Source organism: Pezoporus wallicus, unplaced genomic scaffold (genome assembly GCF_028554395.1).
Source record: "Pezoporus wallicus isolate ANWC-B61680 ecotype Strahan unplaced genomic scaffold, APGP_CSIRO_Pwel_v1 contig_3952, whole genome shotgun sequence".
NCBI lineage: Eukaryota > Metazoa > Chordata > Aves > Psittaciformes > Psittacidae > Pezoporus > Pezoporus wallicus.
The window spans coordinates 409,035-423,920 of NW_026635034.1; the positions used below are offsets into that span (position 1 = coordinate 409,035).

Genomic DNA, 14,886 nt, shown 5'->3' on the forward strand with positions numbered 1-14,886 from the left:
CCCTTTCTTAGAATGTATGGTGCAACACGGCTGAAATCCAGCATCTCTGTTGGGCTGGCAGCTAACAATAGGACTGGGGATATACTCAATTTTTTGGCTGATGAAAAGAGGGTAACTACCCATCATGTGTTACAAATATTGAAAAGTTATAAACACCACCACCATAAACCCCATCCTTTTTCAACAATGTGCTTGAACATGTGTTTGAAGTTAAGCACGCACTTTGATTAAGCAGAGGTGGACCAAGCTTGGATGTGAATGGATTGGTTATAGGGAGACATGCTCTTGTGTGGCTGAGTATGCGTGGTGTGGATTCTTCACAGCCTTGAGAAATCAGTGTCTAGAGTTAAATATAGTCATGTATTGCTTTGCTTAATTAGCATCCTAGAAAAGAGTAAATCAAAGTCAGGCCTGGTGACTGTCAGAAAAAATTACCAAACACCAGCTCAAGGAACGGAAGTGGACCTCAGTTTAAGATAGCTAAGGCGATACAATAAAGAAATAAGGAATCTATTAAAAGTCTTATACTGGAATTTAGGAACAGGCATTCAGTAGGGTATCTGTAAAACTGTGAAACAGGTCTTAGTGAAGTGATGAAAGTTTCGTGTCTCATGAGACTGAAAACTAGACTGAGTAGTGTGCTAGTAGGTGGTAAGAAAGAAAACAGAGAAAGTCTTGATGAGATTTAAGCAACAAAGTAAGAAAATGTTATCTTTTTCTGTTATAAAGGTAGGGATATCCATTTCCATTTCAACTGCCATGTACCCAGATACAAGCAGCATAAAGGTCTTATAAATATTTTCTGAAAATGAAATCACTGAGACATTTCAATGGTGACCTTATCCTATGTGTAGGTAGTTGGTGAACTAATGCTGGTTATTGATTTCAGGGTTGAATGCTTATGCTGTCAAGTAGTTTGAGGTTGTGTTTTTATGGTATTCTGCACTGTGGATTGCTAATGTACCTCCTGCAATAGGACCCAAAGTTGTTTAGCATGAACATTAAAAGTTTGGACTCTGGATGTCTGTTCTTAATCAACTTTCACTTGACTCCAGTTTGAGTTTACCATAAGTGATTGCAAAATAAATCCCTTGGCTCTCATTCTTTATTTTTTTTTTGACAGTTTTCACTGAGAACTGAATTTTTAATAGCTTGGAGGCTTATACTTGAGTCTGTATTTTGTCCACAAGTAGAGCATTATGTCGTGTCCCTGTGATTTCAAGTGACTGACTTGATGTGTTTATTAGCAAGAACCATCCTGGAGTGAAAACGCTGGTTTAACACTGATAGCAGAAATTCAAGCGATGGACTAGAAGCACGTATATGTGTGATAAATTACCATTCAGTAGAAATCGAGTGGCTTACAAAAGAGCACTTGCAGCAATTCCTAAAAATGCATCACTCGGTTGTCTATGGCTTTATACCCAAATGCCTTAATTAATGTCTATACTCACCTACCTACAGAGGTGTGATTTTTGTGTGCTGCAGTGGAAGGTTGAACCTATGAGGGTGCTGAGGCACTGGCACAGGGTGCCCAGAGAAGCTGTGGCTGCCCCATCCCTGGCAGTGTTCAAGGCCAGGTTGGAGGGGACTTGGAGCAACCTGGTTGAGTGGAAGGTGTCCCTACCTGTGGCAGGGGGTTAGAACTGGAGGAGCTTTAAGGTCCCTTCCAACCCAAACCAGCATGGGATTCTGAGGTGCTGCTGTGAGTTCAGCCATCACTTGGATTCTACATGTTGTTTTCTCAGTCATGGTTCTTCCTTTTTGGGAAGTCATTTGTCTCCCTGTTACATGCTGGGTTGTTGCGACTGCCTGGCTTCTGAAGGAGGCATGCAATGGACTTCCCTTCCTGTGGCCTGGAGTCACTGTGAGCAGTTAGGGATCTGTTTCAGGTGGAGCAATCCCAACGCTTTTTGTGCAGTTCTTTTACCAACAAAGGTTTGAAGGTGATTGCTGGGTATATGTTGACCCATAACTAAAAGAGAGAAATTCTTTTGTACAGTTGCCTACAGAATTCAGTGAACTAGGAGATTAAAGACTGAATATGCAGTAAAGAGGTTGTATAACTTTCTGACCAGTAAAAGTCAGAAAGGAGGTGTAAATGATGGGGCCAGTCAAGTTTCATACTTAAGAGTGTTACCATACCATTTGGGAAGGCACAACAGCAGTGTATGCAGAGGCCAGCAGCGCCTCTCTTCTCTCCCTGCAGTCATTATGAAATTGGTAACTTAAACAGTATTGGGAGTTTTCTCTGGAAGCCTGTTCCACTGCCCAGCTGCATCAAGCAGTGTGGACCTTCTGAGCATCCAAGTCATACTGCATTGTGTGGTTCAGTGTATCTCATAAAAGAGTTTGTGGGGTGATTTACTGGAATCGCCAAAAGCTAGAGGAAGATACTGAGATTACATTCAGAATGTTTAAGCCTCTCTGGCTGTAGCCCAGTTCGTTTCAGCGAACTTTCCCATGTATGTTGCTTGTGTACCTAGGTGGCCTGATTATGAAGAGTTGGAGTCTGGAAAATACTGTCGTAAGACCTGTCAACTGCATGTTAAGCAGCTTGATGGCACAGACCTTCCTCCTGGAAAGTGTTCTACTGTCTATGCAAGTGCACTTTAGTTGGGGGTCACCCTCATAGCCTGTGGAAAGGTATCAGGGCAGCATTTGTGGATAGAATCACACAGCAGTTACTGCAGAAATAACAATTCTGTTTTCAAATTCATTCTCTGCTTTCAGGGAGCCTGTGTGATGGTGCAACCAGTCAGTGTTACTTGCTGCCGGTTTTGGATACTATATTTGTCCGTAGGAAGTACAGAAGAAGTGGCCTAGGGATGAAAATGCTGGATGATTTCTGTCAGTCTTTCATGGCTGAGGATGCCTTGGGGATCAGCTGCCCTATTTCTGCTGCCATGTATCAAGGTAAATCATTTGATGTGGAAACGTTAGGTAAGGGTCATGTATAATGTATACATTTCAATATGGTCTCGGTAGGATGTTCTGAACTGTGTAAGAGTTCAGTGGGCTTGTCTGAACTGCACTGTTGTTAGCATGCAACTGGTCACTTTTCTTGAGGCACCTGGAATTTCCTGCAGAAAGGTAGGCAAAAACTTATGTAAGATAATGAGGAGCATAAAGCTCATTCTACCTTTTTCACGTTGTGCGTTCTTATCTCACTCTTAGAAAGGGAAAGACGTCATTGCCCTGGACAGTGACTTACCCATTTTATTTTACACCAGAGGGAAAAAAAATCCTAAGATGTTGCCAACTCTGCATTACACCCATAATGCTCTTGTAGATACTGCATTTGTAAGAAATCAGATTTAATAAGACATATATCTAGGCTCTGCTCATTCATCCAGTCGCTTCAGTGCTTGTTTCTTATCGACTGCCTTTGAACGTCTGGCACTTCTATAAGATCACTAAGTAGTTATATATGTTCTCTGTGGTCAGGTTGAAGTTCTGGTTTTGCTAGTAAAATGTACAGAAAATACCTGTGCTCACATTATTTATAAATCTGTTTTCTTTAGGAAAGCATTTCTCCCTGAAGTTGCTCTTTGTATGGTATACAGCCTTTACAATCATTCTGGGGGAGATATTTCTGTTGGCTTAGCAATTTATTGCCATTTTCTAAGAAGTGTCAACACAATTTTGACTGTATTGATTCTTTTTCTTGGTCAGTATGTTCCATTAAATATATACAAATATACCCCAATATATGCAGATGTACTCCAAGAGCTCCTAAGGTACTGCTATAAAATTCAGAAAGAAATAGTGTTTACAACATGGTTTCTCTTCTCCCAACAATATCTATGCTATTGGTGCTATGTCAAGCACCAATGGTTGACGCTATGGATGTGAAAGCTGTGTTGTTTATGTGTTAACACTAGCGATATATATTGCAAGACTATGCTTTCATCTCAAGTTTAGAGCTAACAGTGAATAAATTTGACTTGCATCATGTTCTAATTAGGTTTTCTGGGTCCTACTTTTATAAAAATACTAATACTGTAAGTTAAATTTTGAGTCTATTGAAGCCACCGCCTGTTTTTAATTTCATTGGAACCACAATCTCATACTTCTACAAAAGAATGCAATGTTTTACTCTAAATCTCTGTACAAAATGTGCACTGTTTTCACAAGCATGTTATTTAATGTGCTGTAGAGGCCTAAAAGGAAGTGAAAAGCCACTTAGCAGATATCTCTATTTTGGCATATATGTTACTTTCAGTAGCTTTTATTGAAATGATTTCGTTTGGATATCCTGGGATACAATTAATGCCAGGGATCTCCTCATTACTGTAAGGCAAATGTTTACATACCAGAATTAGCCTTTTTGTTTTGACATCCCATTGTTAAACTCAAGTGAATGTTGAAGATGAATTACTGATCTGTAGGATGATGAACTACAATGGACAGAGGAGAGCATGAAAATACTTTAGTTGTTTACAGACTGCTGGCTTAGTGCTGTTGATGGAACTCATAGAATGGTGGTTAAAGAAAGTTAAAAAATACCCTTTAAATTCTTTGAACTCTGTGCCCTATGACATAAGCTTCCTCTTGGCTCTGCAGGCATCCTAAGGAAACCTCTAAATAAGACAGATTTCAGTTGGATAACATGAGCAAAACAAAATTTGATTGTTTATCCAAATTACGCTGATGTTCAGTGTGTACTGTCAGTGATGGGGATCTGTGGGAATATGGTTTCTAAGGGCAATTGTGCATCTGACACAGGTATCACCATTATTCTTCTGTTAGTTCTTATTTCTTGTTTTCCGCAACCAAAGAAGTAAGTGACCCCCAGCAACAGAGTGTAAGGTAGCAGTAGTAAAATGGAGGGTAGTATTGGCCCAAGAACAAACTGCTACAAAGTTGTGTTTATAAATAGAAATTAGAGTAGCATTCTTAATGGTTAGAGCTGGAAGATACTGAAACACCTTTCACTTCAGAGTAGTGAGGGTGAAAAAACCCACACTGCTGTTAGTCTCAAACCTGCCAAGTGTCTGGAGATAGCTCTGTGATACAGTGCCAGAAGAAGGTGGATCAGTAAGTCATTTCAAGTCCTGTATTCCTGTGCTCACAAGGAGGTAATCTAGACAGAAGCAGATGGACAGGATTCACTCGTGCCTGTTTAGATGGTTCCACATAGACTCTGCCTAAAAGCCCCAGCTAAAAGAAAAGAAAGGAAGATGAGAAGAGAAGAAGAAAAGATTTCCAAAGGAGCTAATGAAAGTAGGTCTGAGAGGTTTCTGGGGTAGAACACACTCCTTTCTCCACTGTACTTTTCACTCATTCATGCTTTTACCCCTTGCTTTCTCCCGTTCAGTTTGCCAGAAATTCTTGCAGACTTATCCTGAGGAGCAGAAGCGACTGTGGGAGGTGGAAGCACCAGGAGACTGGAGCCAGCGAGTGAATATCTGGTTAAAAATTCAGATGGAGTCATCCTCCTCAGGAAGTGAGTTAAAATAAACAGTGTGAACTTGGCCATGTTAGTTATATAAAGATAAGAAATATATCAAGGGGTGGATAGTGATAATAAATAGGTGGTTTCTCTGTTGTTTGCACATGGAGAAACTAATGAGTGTGCAGTCCTGTTCACTGATCTTTTCCCAGTAAACAGGACAGTTCTTAGAACTTATGAGGTCATGAAATTGAACTACAGAACATCTGAGAGATACTGAACAAAGCACAGTCTTGGCATAAAGTGGCTGTAACTCCCATTTCAGTGCACTTACAGCAAGAGTAGAAGTTAGCCCAAAAAATTCCTGTTGCACAACACAATGTCTGGGTTATAGACAGGGGTTTGTTTCTCTGAAATTATTACAGAAAAGAAATTTGTATGGCCAATGGGCAGTGTGTTTAATTACCTTCAGTTTGCTGCCAGTGCCATTCTTGGATGGAAACACAAACATTTTCATTATGGCTTTTGGAAGACTCAAAGTGCTGTCCTACAGGCTAAATCCGTCTTGCTGGGAGCATTTTCTGTCTACTTCACAAAAGATAGTGATAGAGTAGGAGAACCTTCCGGCAGTTCATATGGGGATCCTATTGATGTAATCTGTTCAGCTGGCTTGGGGATCCAGACAGGCCCCTCTGCTGTATGCACATAAGCTGTGATAAGCATTAGGTTGCAAAAGAAGGGCACATATTGTCTCTTTCTGGAAGTGCAGTGAGGAGTGCTACAGAGCAAATTGCTCCCATGCCTTCCCACATCTATCCTGCTTTGTGTTGGCTTGGGGACCTTCAGTTGAGACATTGCTTTTCATCTTGTCTGCAGCATCCCACAGGAGAGTTAAGTCAGAATTTAGCCCTAGGCTGGGTTCCTCTGAAGCCATTATATTTATGTTCCTCATGCTTTAAACCAACAAAAACTGGTGCCGCTTTTTCCTTTAATTCATCTTGCTAAGTTCAGTTTATTGATGGCAGTTGAAGAGAACTGTGATCAGATCAGCAAACAAAGTGGATGGTGGAGGAGGCTGTGCTTCTTTTTCCTTTTTTTTTTTGCCATCTCCTACAAAAAGAAACAAAGAGAAATGACCCAAAACATGGGGAAATATAATTGCACCAGAGTGGCTGTCAGTAAAAAATACACAAGAGGCCTGGGAACTGCCTGGGACAGTTCTGCACGTAAATGAGATGCCTCTTATCTCATGTATCCACAGAAGAAGGAAGGAAAGTATAAGCTAGAAATGAGGGGTGTTGTATGTGTATTTATATGGGTTATGAATCACAATGTGGCCTTTATAGTGAAAGGGAGTCAAAACAAGTGAATTTGGCACTAAAATATATAATAAAAATCTGTTATTTAAATGATATTCTCCACTCTGGTGCACAGCTGACTAGGCAGCACTCTCCTTTACACTAAGTGTGCTGAACAATCTTTATTTCATCCATCTTCAGTGGAAAATCAACCCGCTAGACAAAAAATACTTAAAACAGTGCTTAATATATATTATATCTGTTTCACATATGAAATTTACTGTTGTGCTTCTTGTGCTTGTGTTTTCCCAGTACTGTGCATATTGTACCCCCAGGGAAGTACCGAGGGAGGGTACAGGACAGATAAAGCCTCCTAAAAGTAAGGGAGGTTTTCCCTGGTTTTGCTTTGTCCTGAAAGCAGCATTACTCCTGCATAGCTCTGTCTGATAGCTGGTGAGGAAATTACAAGAGAATTTTCCACAGCTTCATTCTATCTGTTAATAGTAGATAAAGCAGAAGCATTTTCTGGGTGTAGGAATCCTTTATTATCTGACTTAGTGTGCTGCTTACCATACACATAAAGAGAAGCTTGTGGAGTCAGGTTGGATGGGGCTCTGAGCAACTTGATCTAGCTGAAAACGTCCCTGCTCATTGCAGGGGGGTTGGACGAGATGACTTTAAAAGGCCTTTTCAACCTAAACTATTCAGTGATTCTATGATTCTATCTTTAGGGGGTCACTTGGGAATAGAGTGCTTCACAGTGACTTGCTCTGTTATGTAGAAAACAAAACACAGTGTAATTCAATATTGTCAACTCCAGTCTGGATCTATGGCAACAACCATGAAAATAGACAAGTCTTGTTCTGCTCTGATTTCTTACATCCCCTTTGCCATGTGCCATGCTATGGTTTGAAACAAAATTATTAGAAGAAAAACTGGAAATTCTCATTTCCCCCTCTCCTCAGTGCTCAGGATTGAACACCATGAATGTTGTTGTGAGAATTCTGCAATCCGAGAGATTCCAAAACAGGTTTCTATAACCCTGAGGTTAGGGTGTTAAATTTTGCAAGGTTATGTGGCTTCATCTAGCGGCAATACAGCTGAACTGCAGCACGCTGCTTGCGTGCAGCTGATACCTCAGTTTGGATGTGCAGAGATACGCAGACAGATAAATAAACACATATTTCTGTCTGCATGCATACATATACCTATAAAAATAAAGCTGTTTAGTATGTTGTCACACACAGCTGCAATTGTTCCTTCTGAATTAATTCTTATTGTTCAAAAAATGGGGAGATTTATTTACAGCAAATAGTAACAGGCACACAGTGACAGTTGTCTCCTGGGGCTGATTGGAGGAACAGAAAACATTTAACATGATTTGATTCTAGCTGCTAAATCTAACAGGCAGTGAAAAGTAGTTTAGTAATATACATAAAGCATATAAATGTGAAGTAATGCATAAAATGAGCAGACTGAGCAGGAATGAAAATCAATTTCAAATGATTGCTCATAATCCTGTGTCTGAATTGGTCAGACTGTCTGCACTTTCTGAAAGGGAGGAAGGGATATGGGGGATATGGGTTCTGGATGTAAGAGATGATTGGATTATCTGTTTCGCAGAACTTTCATGCTAAGAAAGACCGAAAGACATTTGCTTCTAGCACAGTTATTCCCCTTAGTCTTTTGTGGTAGTGTCACTGGGTACCCTGCTTTGGTTAATTAACCAAAGCAAGGCAAGAGGGATTGCAGGTAGCATTCAGGTGGCCTGTTCTGGTGTGTTCTTTTAAGTGAGAATTGGAAGGGAAGTCTGCGTTTTTTTTCCTTCTTAACCTCTTTGTGGGGCAAAACTGTTCACCTCATTTCTCCAGAGGCTGAAGTGGGCTCTTGTATGGAGAATGCTCAAACTAGTAAATCCAGACAAGCAGATGTGGACCAGATGAATAATATACAGTGATTAATTTGTTATTCTGTGATCTATTTTTTCATTGATGGCCTTTTAATTTTTAATGAAATAGTGCCATTTAAATATGAGAGACCATCACAGACAGCTATAGGTGTTTTTCCTACTGACTCATAGCTTTATGTAGGTAATTGTAGCTATATGAGACATGCATGTGTAATTGATTCATGTAACCAATTTAGATAACTATAGTAGTTTGAGAGGCTAAAGACTTACAGGGTAGTTTTCACTAAGTGTTTTAGTTTGATCCTTACTGAGATAAGGGAACTGTAACCAAGCTGGCACACAGCAAATTCCAAGGTTGGTGTGTGCAATGGCTTTTGGAATTGAATTGTGATTTTTCCTGTGCTTATACAGGGGCTTTAGTGTGCCACCTTTGGAATGAATAAGCCAAATTCTTTAAGGTCCTAATTATTTTATTCCACTACTGAACTGCAGATCTGACTCTGCTTAGCTTTATGCAGGGTGGAAGCCTAAAACAGGCTGAGAGGTTTGAATGGAGCCTTAAACCTAGGTAGGGGTACATGTACCTGAGAAAACAAATCACAGTAACGAAGCTTTTTCAAGTAATAAAGAAAAAGGAGAGATGAGTGGAAGCAAAACAAAGAGCTGTAGGGGTTGTTTCCCCAGCACATTTTGGTTGCCACACAATTAAATCAGTTTGTTTTCTTCAGACATGGGTTTCCTGGGGGAGCTATGACAGCACTGGCCCCTGTGGTGCACGCTCTTGGATTATGTGCTGTGGTCATGGCTTCAGAGCCCACCCAGCCAGATCAAGGCTTCTGTGTACTCCCAGTTTTCTTTATGCTGACACTTCTGGGAAGTCAGGCAGAGCTGCGGGAATGAAGCTGTTCTATACAAACAATGCAATTGCCTTGCATTTACATGTTGGTCTTGATTGACAGAAGCATTTCATATTAGGATTAAGTCACTGTTTATGTTTTTGGTGTATAATTTACTTTTCCCTGTGTCTTGGTTCTAATTTCAGGGCGTTGAATATATTCCTGGTGTTGGGAAAGTGGCAGGAGATGCCACAGAGAAAAAGATGATGTTGCAGCAGCAGCAGGGATTCTGAACTCACAGCATCCTGAACAAGAGGACTTAAAACAAGGTGCAGGCAATACCCAGCAATGAAAAGGATTCTGAAAACAGAGCAGGCCTTGGGGGCTTAGTTGGAGATAAGGCCACCAAATAATTCACAGTTATACCGTAGTTACCCTTTTGAAAATCAGCCAAATCTCAGTATGGTCTTAAACATTGTGATTGACTGTTCACGATGTGTAACACTGGAGAGATTTCTTCAGGTAAGACATATTTTTTTTTTTTTGCAAGACACATGTTTTCCATCTTGTGTTTTGTTTTAAATAAAGCTTTTGTTTGCTAATTGTCCTTTTCTTTTTCTTCTCACCAAGTCATTAAGTAGTAGTTGAGCCTTGCTGTTTTCCTGCTCTGAAAAGATCCTATTGGATTGCACGAGATGTCGAAAAGGGAATAATTGGAGGGCTTGTAGATACTGATGTAAGAAGATATTTCTATGGAAACCACATCCTGCATTATGGAAGAGAGATACCACAACACTCATTGGTATCAGAATGACAGCTGTAACCTTCCTTTCAAAGCAAACAAGTGATCTTGAATTGCTTTCATTTGAGCTTTTCTAGCAGAAAAATCTGCCTCAAGCCCTGTGGTCACAGGGTAGTACAGGAGAAGTTTTGTACAGAGAAGAGTGAGCAAGCTACAGGCTTTAAACTGCCTTTAAATTCAGGCACTGTGATCATGTTATGTGTAAGTTCAGGGTGTAGAACTTCGTGTAGATTACATATTGCATGTTTTATTTCCTGTAGTCTCTGTCCTAATGTTTAGTTAATTTAATTAACTTGGAAGCATAACATTTTACTAGATCCTTCATGGGGAATCTCTAAAGCTTGACCATTGTATTAACGATTACAGGCAAAAGATCAGGTCGTGGCAGAGAAGGTTTTGCAGAGGTAGGTTCAGTGGTGAACAGCAGCAGGCTCTTGATGAACCTGAATAGATCCAGCAGCCCTAATTCTTAAGTGGGTGCCTTAAAACAAGAGGTAGCTATTTCTTCCCAGAAACTTAAGCAGCATTTCCAGGGAGACAGTTCTTGTAGGCAGGCATTGTGGGTACACTGTAGGGATGTATGTTTCCCCCTCGTACAGCATAATTGCTCACACATAGCCCTGTCGCCCCGTTTTTGTTTGATGTCATGATTTAATATAGCAATTCTTCATGTATCCAAGTAACTCCTCCCCTGTTGAGCTGCTCAGTAAACCATATGCCTGAGACAAATCGAAATCAGACCTTTCTAGGCATCTCTTTAAAAAAAAAAGCTATAATTGGAAGTTACAAGTTTTTGCCAAGAGAATTAAAACACTGAATTGTGTGCCAGCCTTAATCATGTTGCTATGGTTCTCTTGTCTCAAAGAGAATGCATTTAGCACTAACTTTATAATCAGTTGATCTTCAGGTTGTTGATTTATCAAGTAACAAAGGGTGTGCTATAAAGACTGATGGAAACTCTTTGTCCTCCTGTGTAGCAGCCTATATTGTTACTTAATGTATGGCTTTAAAAATACACAGTTTTTGTGAAGAATGGCAATACCAGTTACTCCTAAATATGATAGAAAATGGTTGTATCTCTCCTCATGAAAGCTGATTTGGAGTTGCAGTAGCCTGGCAAATTTACCTCATGTCTAGTTTGCACAGGTTTGCTCCACATTGTTTCAGAAATGCCAACTTACAGAGCAATTATCTGAATATTAATTTTTGTTTCTTTCTTATTTATTTTCTTGGGTAATATTAGTGCTTAAAGGTGTCTGATTAATTTAGAAGTTTGGACCTGCAACTTGTTCTTGGCAGTATGAAATGCTTCTTGGTGAGATCACAAGAATCCTAAGAGGGTCTGAAACAGAAATAGATCTAATGTCTTCACTGTCTCAATAGAACATACTAGAAAAAAACCTAAAACAACAGCACAAACATCTTTTCCTCACAGTGGAAATTCTTTTAAATAAAACTGCATTTACTCAAGGTTGATGGTTTGAGACTGCTGGAAAAGTTGGCAAAGGCTTGAAAAAGCATTCCAGTTAAAAAACCTTGGATTTAATCTCCTTCTGAATCTACACTCTGGTGGTGGTGGCTTGACATGATGGGATTTGCTGCTTAGGAGACCTAGAGGTAAGTGTGTGTGAGAGAGAGAGGTGGCAGATGTACTGAAAAGAAATGTGTACCTATTGTTCTTACAAGCATAGACACTTAAGTCTGGTCTACAAGTTATATGTTAGACATCAACATCAGTGTTAGCAGGGGCCTGGGTGTGTGCGTGCCAACTAAATAAACTGTTTGAATCACTCTCAAGACAAGTAAACATATGGATTTTAAGGCTAGGCAATTTCATTACGTTAATCTGTCATGATGTTTCGCATAATGTAAGCCAGACAATTTCATGCATGGTTGCTGGATCAAAAAATCATTGGTTTTGGTTGAAACAACCCATTTTTTTAGGAAGCTTGTTTTGATTTGACAAGTTCTGATTTCTCCAATGCTGGGCAGTGGGAATTCTGCCACACTCACTGGCAAGTTGTTCTAAAGTTTTGTGTTTACAGGTGCACCCAATTTTTTTAGTCCCAATTCATTTTGGTTTAGTCTCCTATGATGGATTTTGCTTTTCTGTTTAATGCTGAGCTATGGCTCTAGTATTACTACAATTCTTTCAGTGTGTGGATGGATACCTTGTGCTCCGTCACAACATCAGTGAACAGAGCTGGTTTTTGGATCTGTTTCTGTGAGTCAGACTTTCCTGACATTGATTCATCCTTCTTATCCTTTCAGAGACATTTTCCATTTTTCCTATTCCTCTTAGAAGCCTGAACATCATCAGAGATCCAGTTGCAGTTACAATCCCACTTACTGTCACGGGTCAGCATTTCCAGGCTGTTGTGACCTGTGATTGTATCAGCACGGATTCTCACATGCTTGTGGGTGTCTTTATGGTGAACATGCTCTTTAAAAGGTATTTAATTTACGTTTAAATTACGTTTAATTTACGTATAAATTACGTTTATACGTTTATAAATTAATGGTTTAATGTGCTGTCTTTAGTGGTCACAATGGCTGCAGCATACTACTGAAAAGGTAGTCGATCCAGCGTTATCTTTATTATTACCACGAGATGGCACCATTACATAGCGTAACATTGTCGTCATCTCGGGTGCTTGAGACGTTGACGGAGATTTAAATACATCACTCGTGGGCTTCGATTCCTGAGAGGAAGGAGGATGAGGGTGTGGTGAAGTTTGTCTTGTGTTTGCCATTCAGTTTCATTGTGTCAGTGGAGTTTGTCTCGAGTGGTCCCTGGGTTGACTTTTTCAAGCATTTATGAAACCAAAGTGAAGTTGCAAGAGTAGCGCAGTATGCAAACTGCTCCCGGATTGTGCCCCTTTGTATGCTTGTTTCATCAGGAAGCCTGGGTAGGACTTTTCCATATTATATTTTGTGGTTTTCCAGCATGAGATGAATGTCTCTCAGTCGTTCAACAGATAACTTGACCATCTAATTTTCCATTTCTGTCCTTTCTCTGTCTGTTACGTACATTGCATCAAAGTACTACTGAGCGCTTTCTTTGACATTTGTCATGTAATATGTTGTTAATGTTCTCAGCCTTAGGAAAGGAGGGTGGTTGGTATTTGTCCTAAAGGCAAATTAACTTGGGTCAATATCCTTCCCTCCCATCTCTGTGATGACATTAATTTATTAGGGGATCTGGCTGGACACTCCTGGACTGCTCTTGAAGGGTCTGCTAGAAGTCACCTTATAGAAACTTCTGATGTCTTCCTTCTGCTATGGTTTTTGTGTGGAATGTTTAGAAATACAAATTAAATGCTCTAAATAGCCACCTGTATTAATTGATTATGAGAAATAAACCATCCAGAAAGCTACCTTATAAGTAGGTGCCAAAGTAGAAAAAACCCTGCTAAGTTGTCTGAACTCATTAGTGTGAAAAACAGACTCACTTGGCACCTTTGCATTGACTGTGTCCAAACAAAGGCTGGGTGACATCCTTAGAGCTGAGTGCCTGGCTGACGTAATTGGGATTGATTCTGTCTGAATGAGCCATGTTCCTAAAGGAAGCCTTGGCAGGTCTATAAAACACAGCAGTTGATTTGGAGTCACTTAGGGGTGTTCGAGTCCACATTTTAGTGTCCTTTTCTGTGGACGAAGAAGGGAGGGAACACTCTGTACTTCGGCACCTAACTGGATCCTTCTTAACATTTGCCTATCAAGGATGTTGCAGAAAAAAACAAATTAACACATCCAAATGGAATTTCTGCTTTGTCAAATTTAGTGCTCAATTGCATAAACAAAGAATTCATCCAGCTATAGTTAGTTATTTGGTATTGACTTAGGCCTTCCTTTATGTATGTCTTCTTACAGATGAGCATGCAATAAAATTTAAGTACACAGGAGACAAAATTAGGAGCTTGTAATTAGCCGCTATTCAATTTGCAATCCAACGTGATGGTAAAGTCTCAGTTTAATCTTCTCCATTTGCCTTAGACTTTATCCTTGCTTTATTGAATTTTTCTATCTTGAAGGTTGTTGGGGTTGTTTTTTTGGAGGTGGTTTTTTTTTAAGGAATCTTTTTGGTTTAATTTAAACTCAAGGCTCCATTTTTGGAAGATCAATAAACTCCATCTGGAGGAATGCTTTTCTCCCAGCCACCTGACACAGATGAAGCTGAACTTTTTATCTTGTTCTCGTTCTCAGGGAGGAGAGATCAGAGGCTGCATTCACCATGATGAGTACATTTGGGGATGTCGGTATTCATTCACCATCATCTGATTTGTAAATTAATAGCTCAGCCTGTCTGGACTGTGGGGTGCTAAAGGTCAGTGACCCTAAGAGGACAAACACCTCAGAGCTGTGTGTGCCCTCTGGTCAATAGGAGTGGCTTTGGTTTAATGGCATTAATTTCATGCTGCTTTTCAAAGATACAGATGTGCAGCATACCTTCAATCCTCCTACCTGGAACCAGTAATCCCATCCCAGCTTTCTGCAGCGAGCAGGGAGGGAGAAGAGAAAAGCCCTTCCTAAAAGGATTAGTTCAACTGCTTAATTTTCCAAGTTTCTCCTTGCTTGGCATGTCCCCTCTCTTCCAAGCCTTTGATAAGTATCTTAACTAAGATGCATTTTAGGTAAATGCTGCC

General features: G+C 40.1%; 1 protein-coding gene across 1 annotated transcript in view; it reads left to right on the forward strand.

Annotated features, from left to right (window-relative positions):
- LOC130602496 (protein FAM169B-like) overlaps window positions 1-9,993 on the forward strand; it is a 38,572-nt gene extending 28,579 nt beyond the window's left edge. Inside the window, exons 6-8 of the mRNA XM_057415439.1 lie at window positions 2,734-2,916; window positions 5,321-5,449; window positions 9,645-9,993. Coding sequence (XP_057271422.1) covers window positions 2,734-2,916; window positions 5,321-5,449; window positions 9,645-9,652 — 320 coding nt within the window. The 3' untranslated portion in view covers window positions 9,653-9,993. The remainder of the gene's footprint in view (window positions 1-2,733; window positions 2,917-5,320; window positions 5,450-9,644) is intronic.
- The last annotated feature ends 4,893 nt before the right edge of the window (window positions 9,994-14,886 follow it).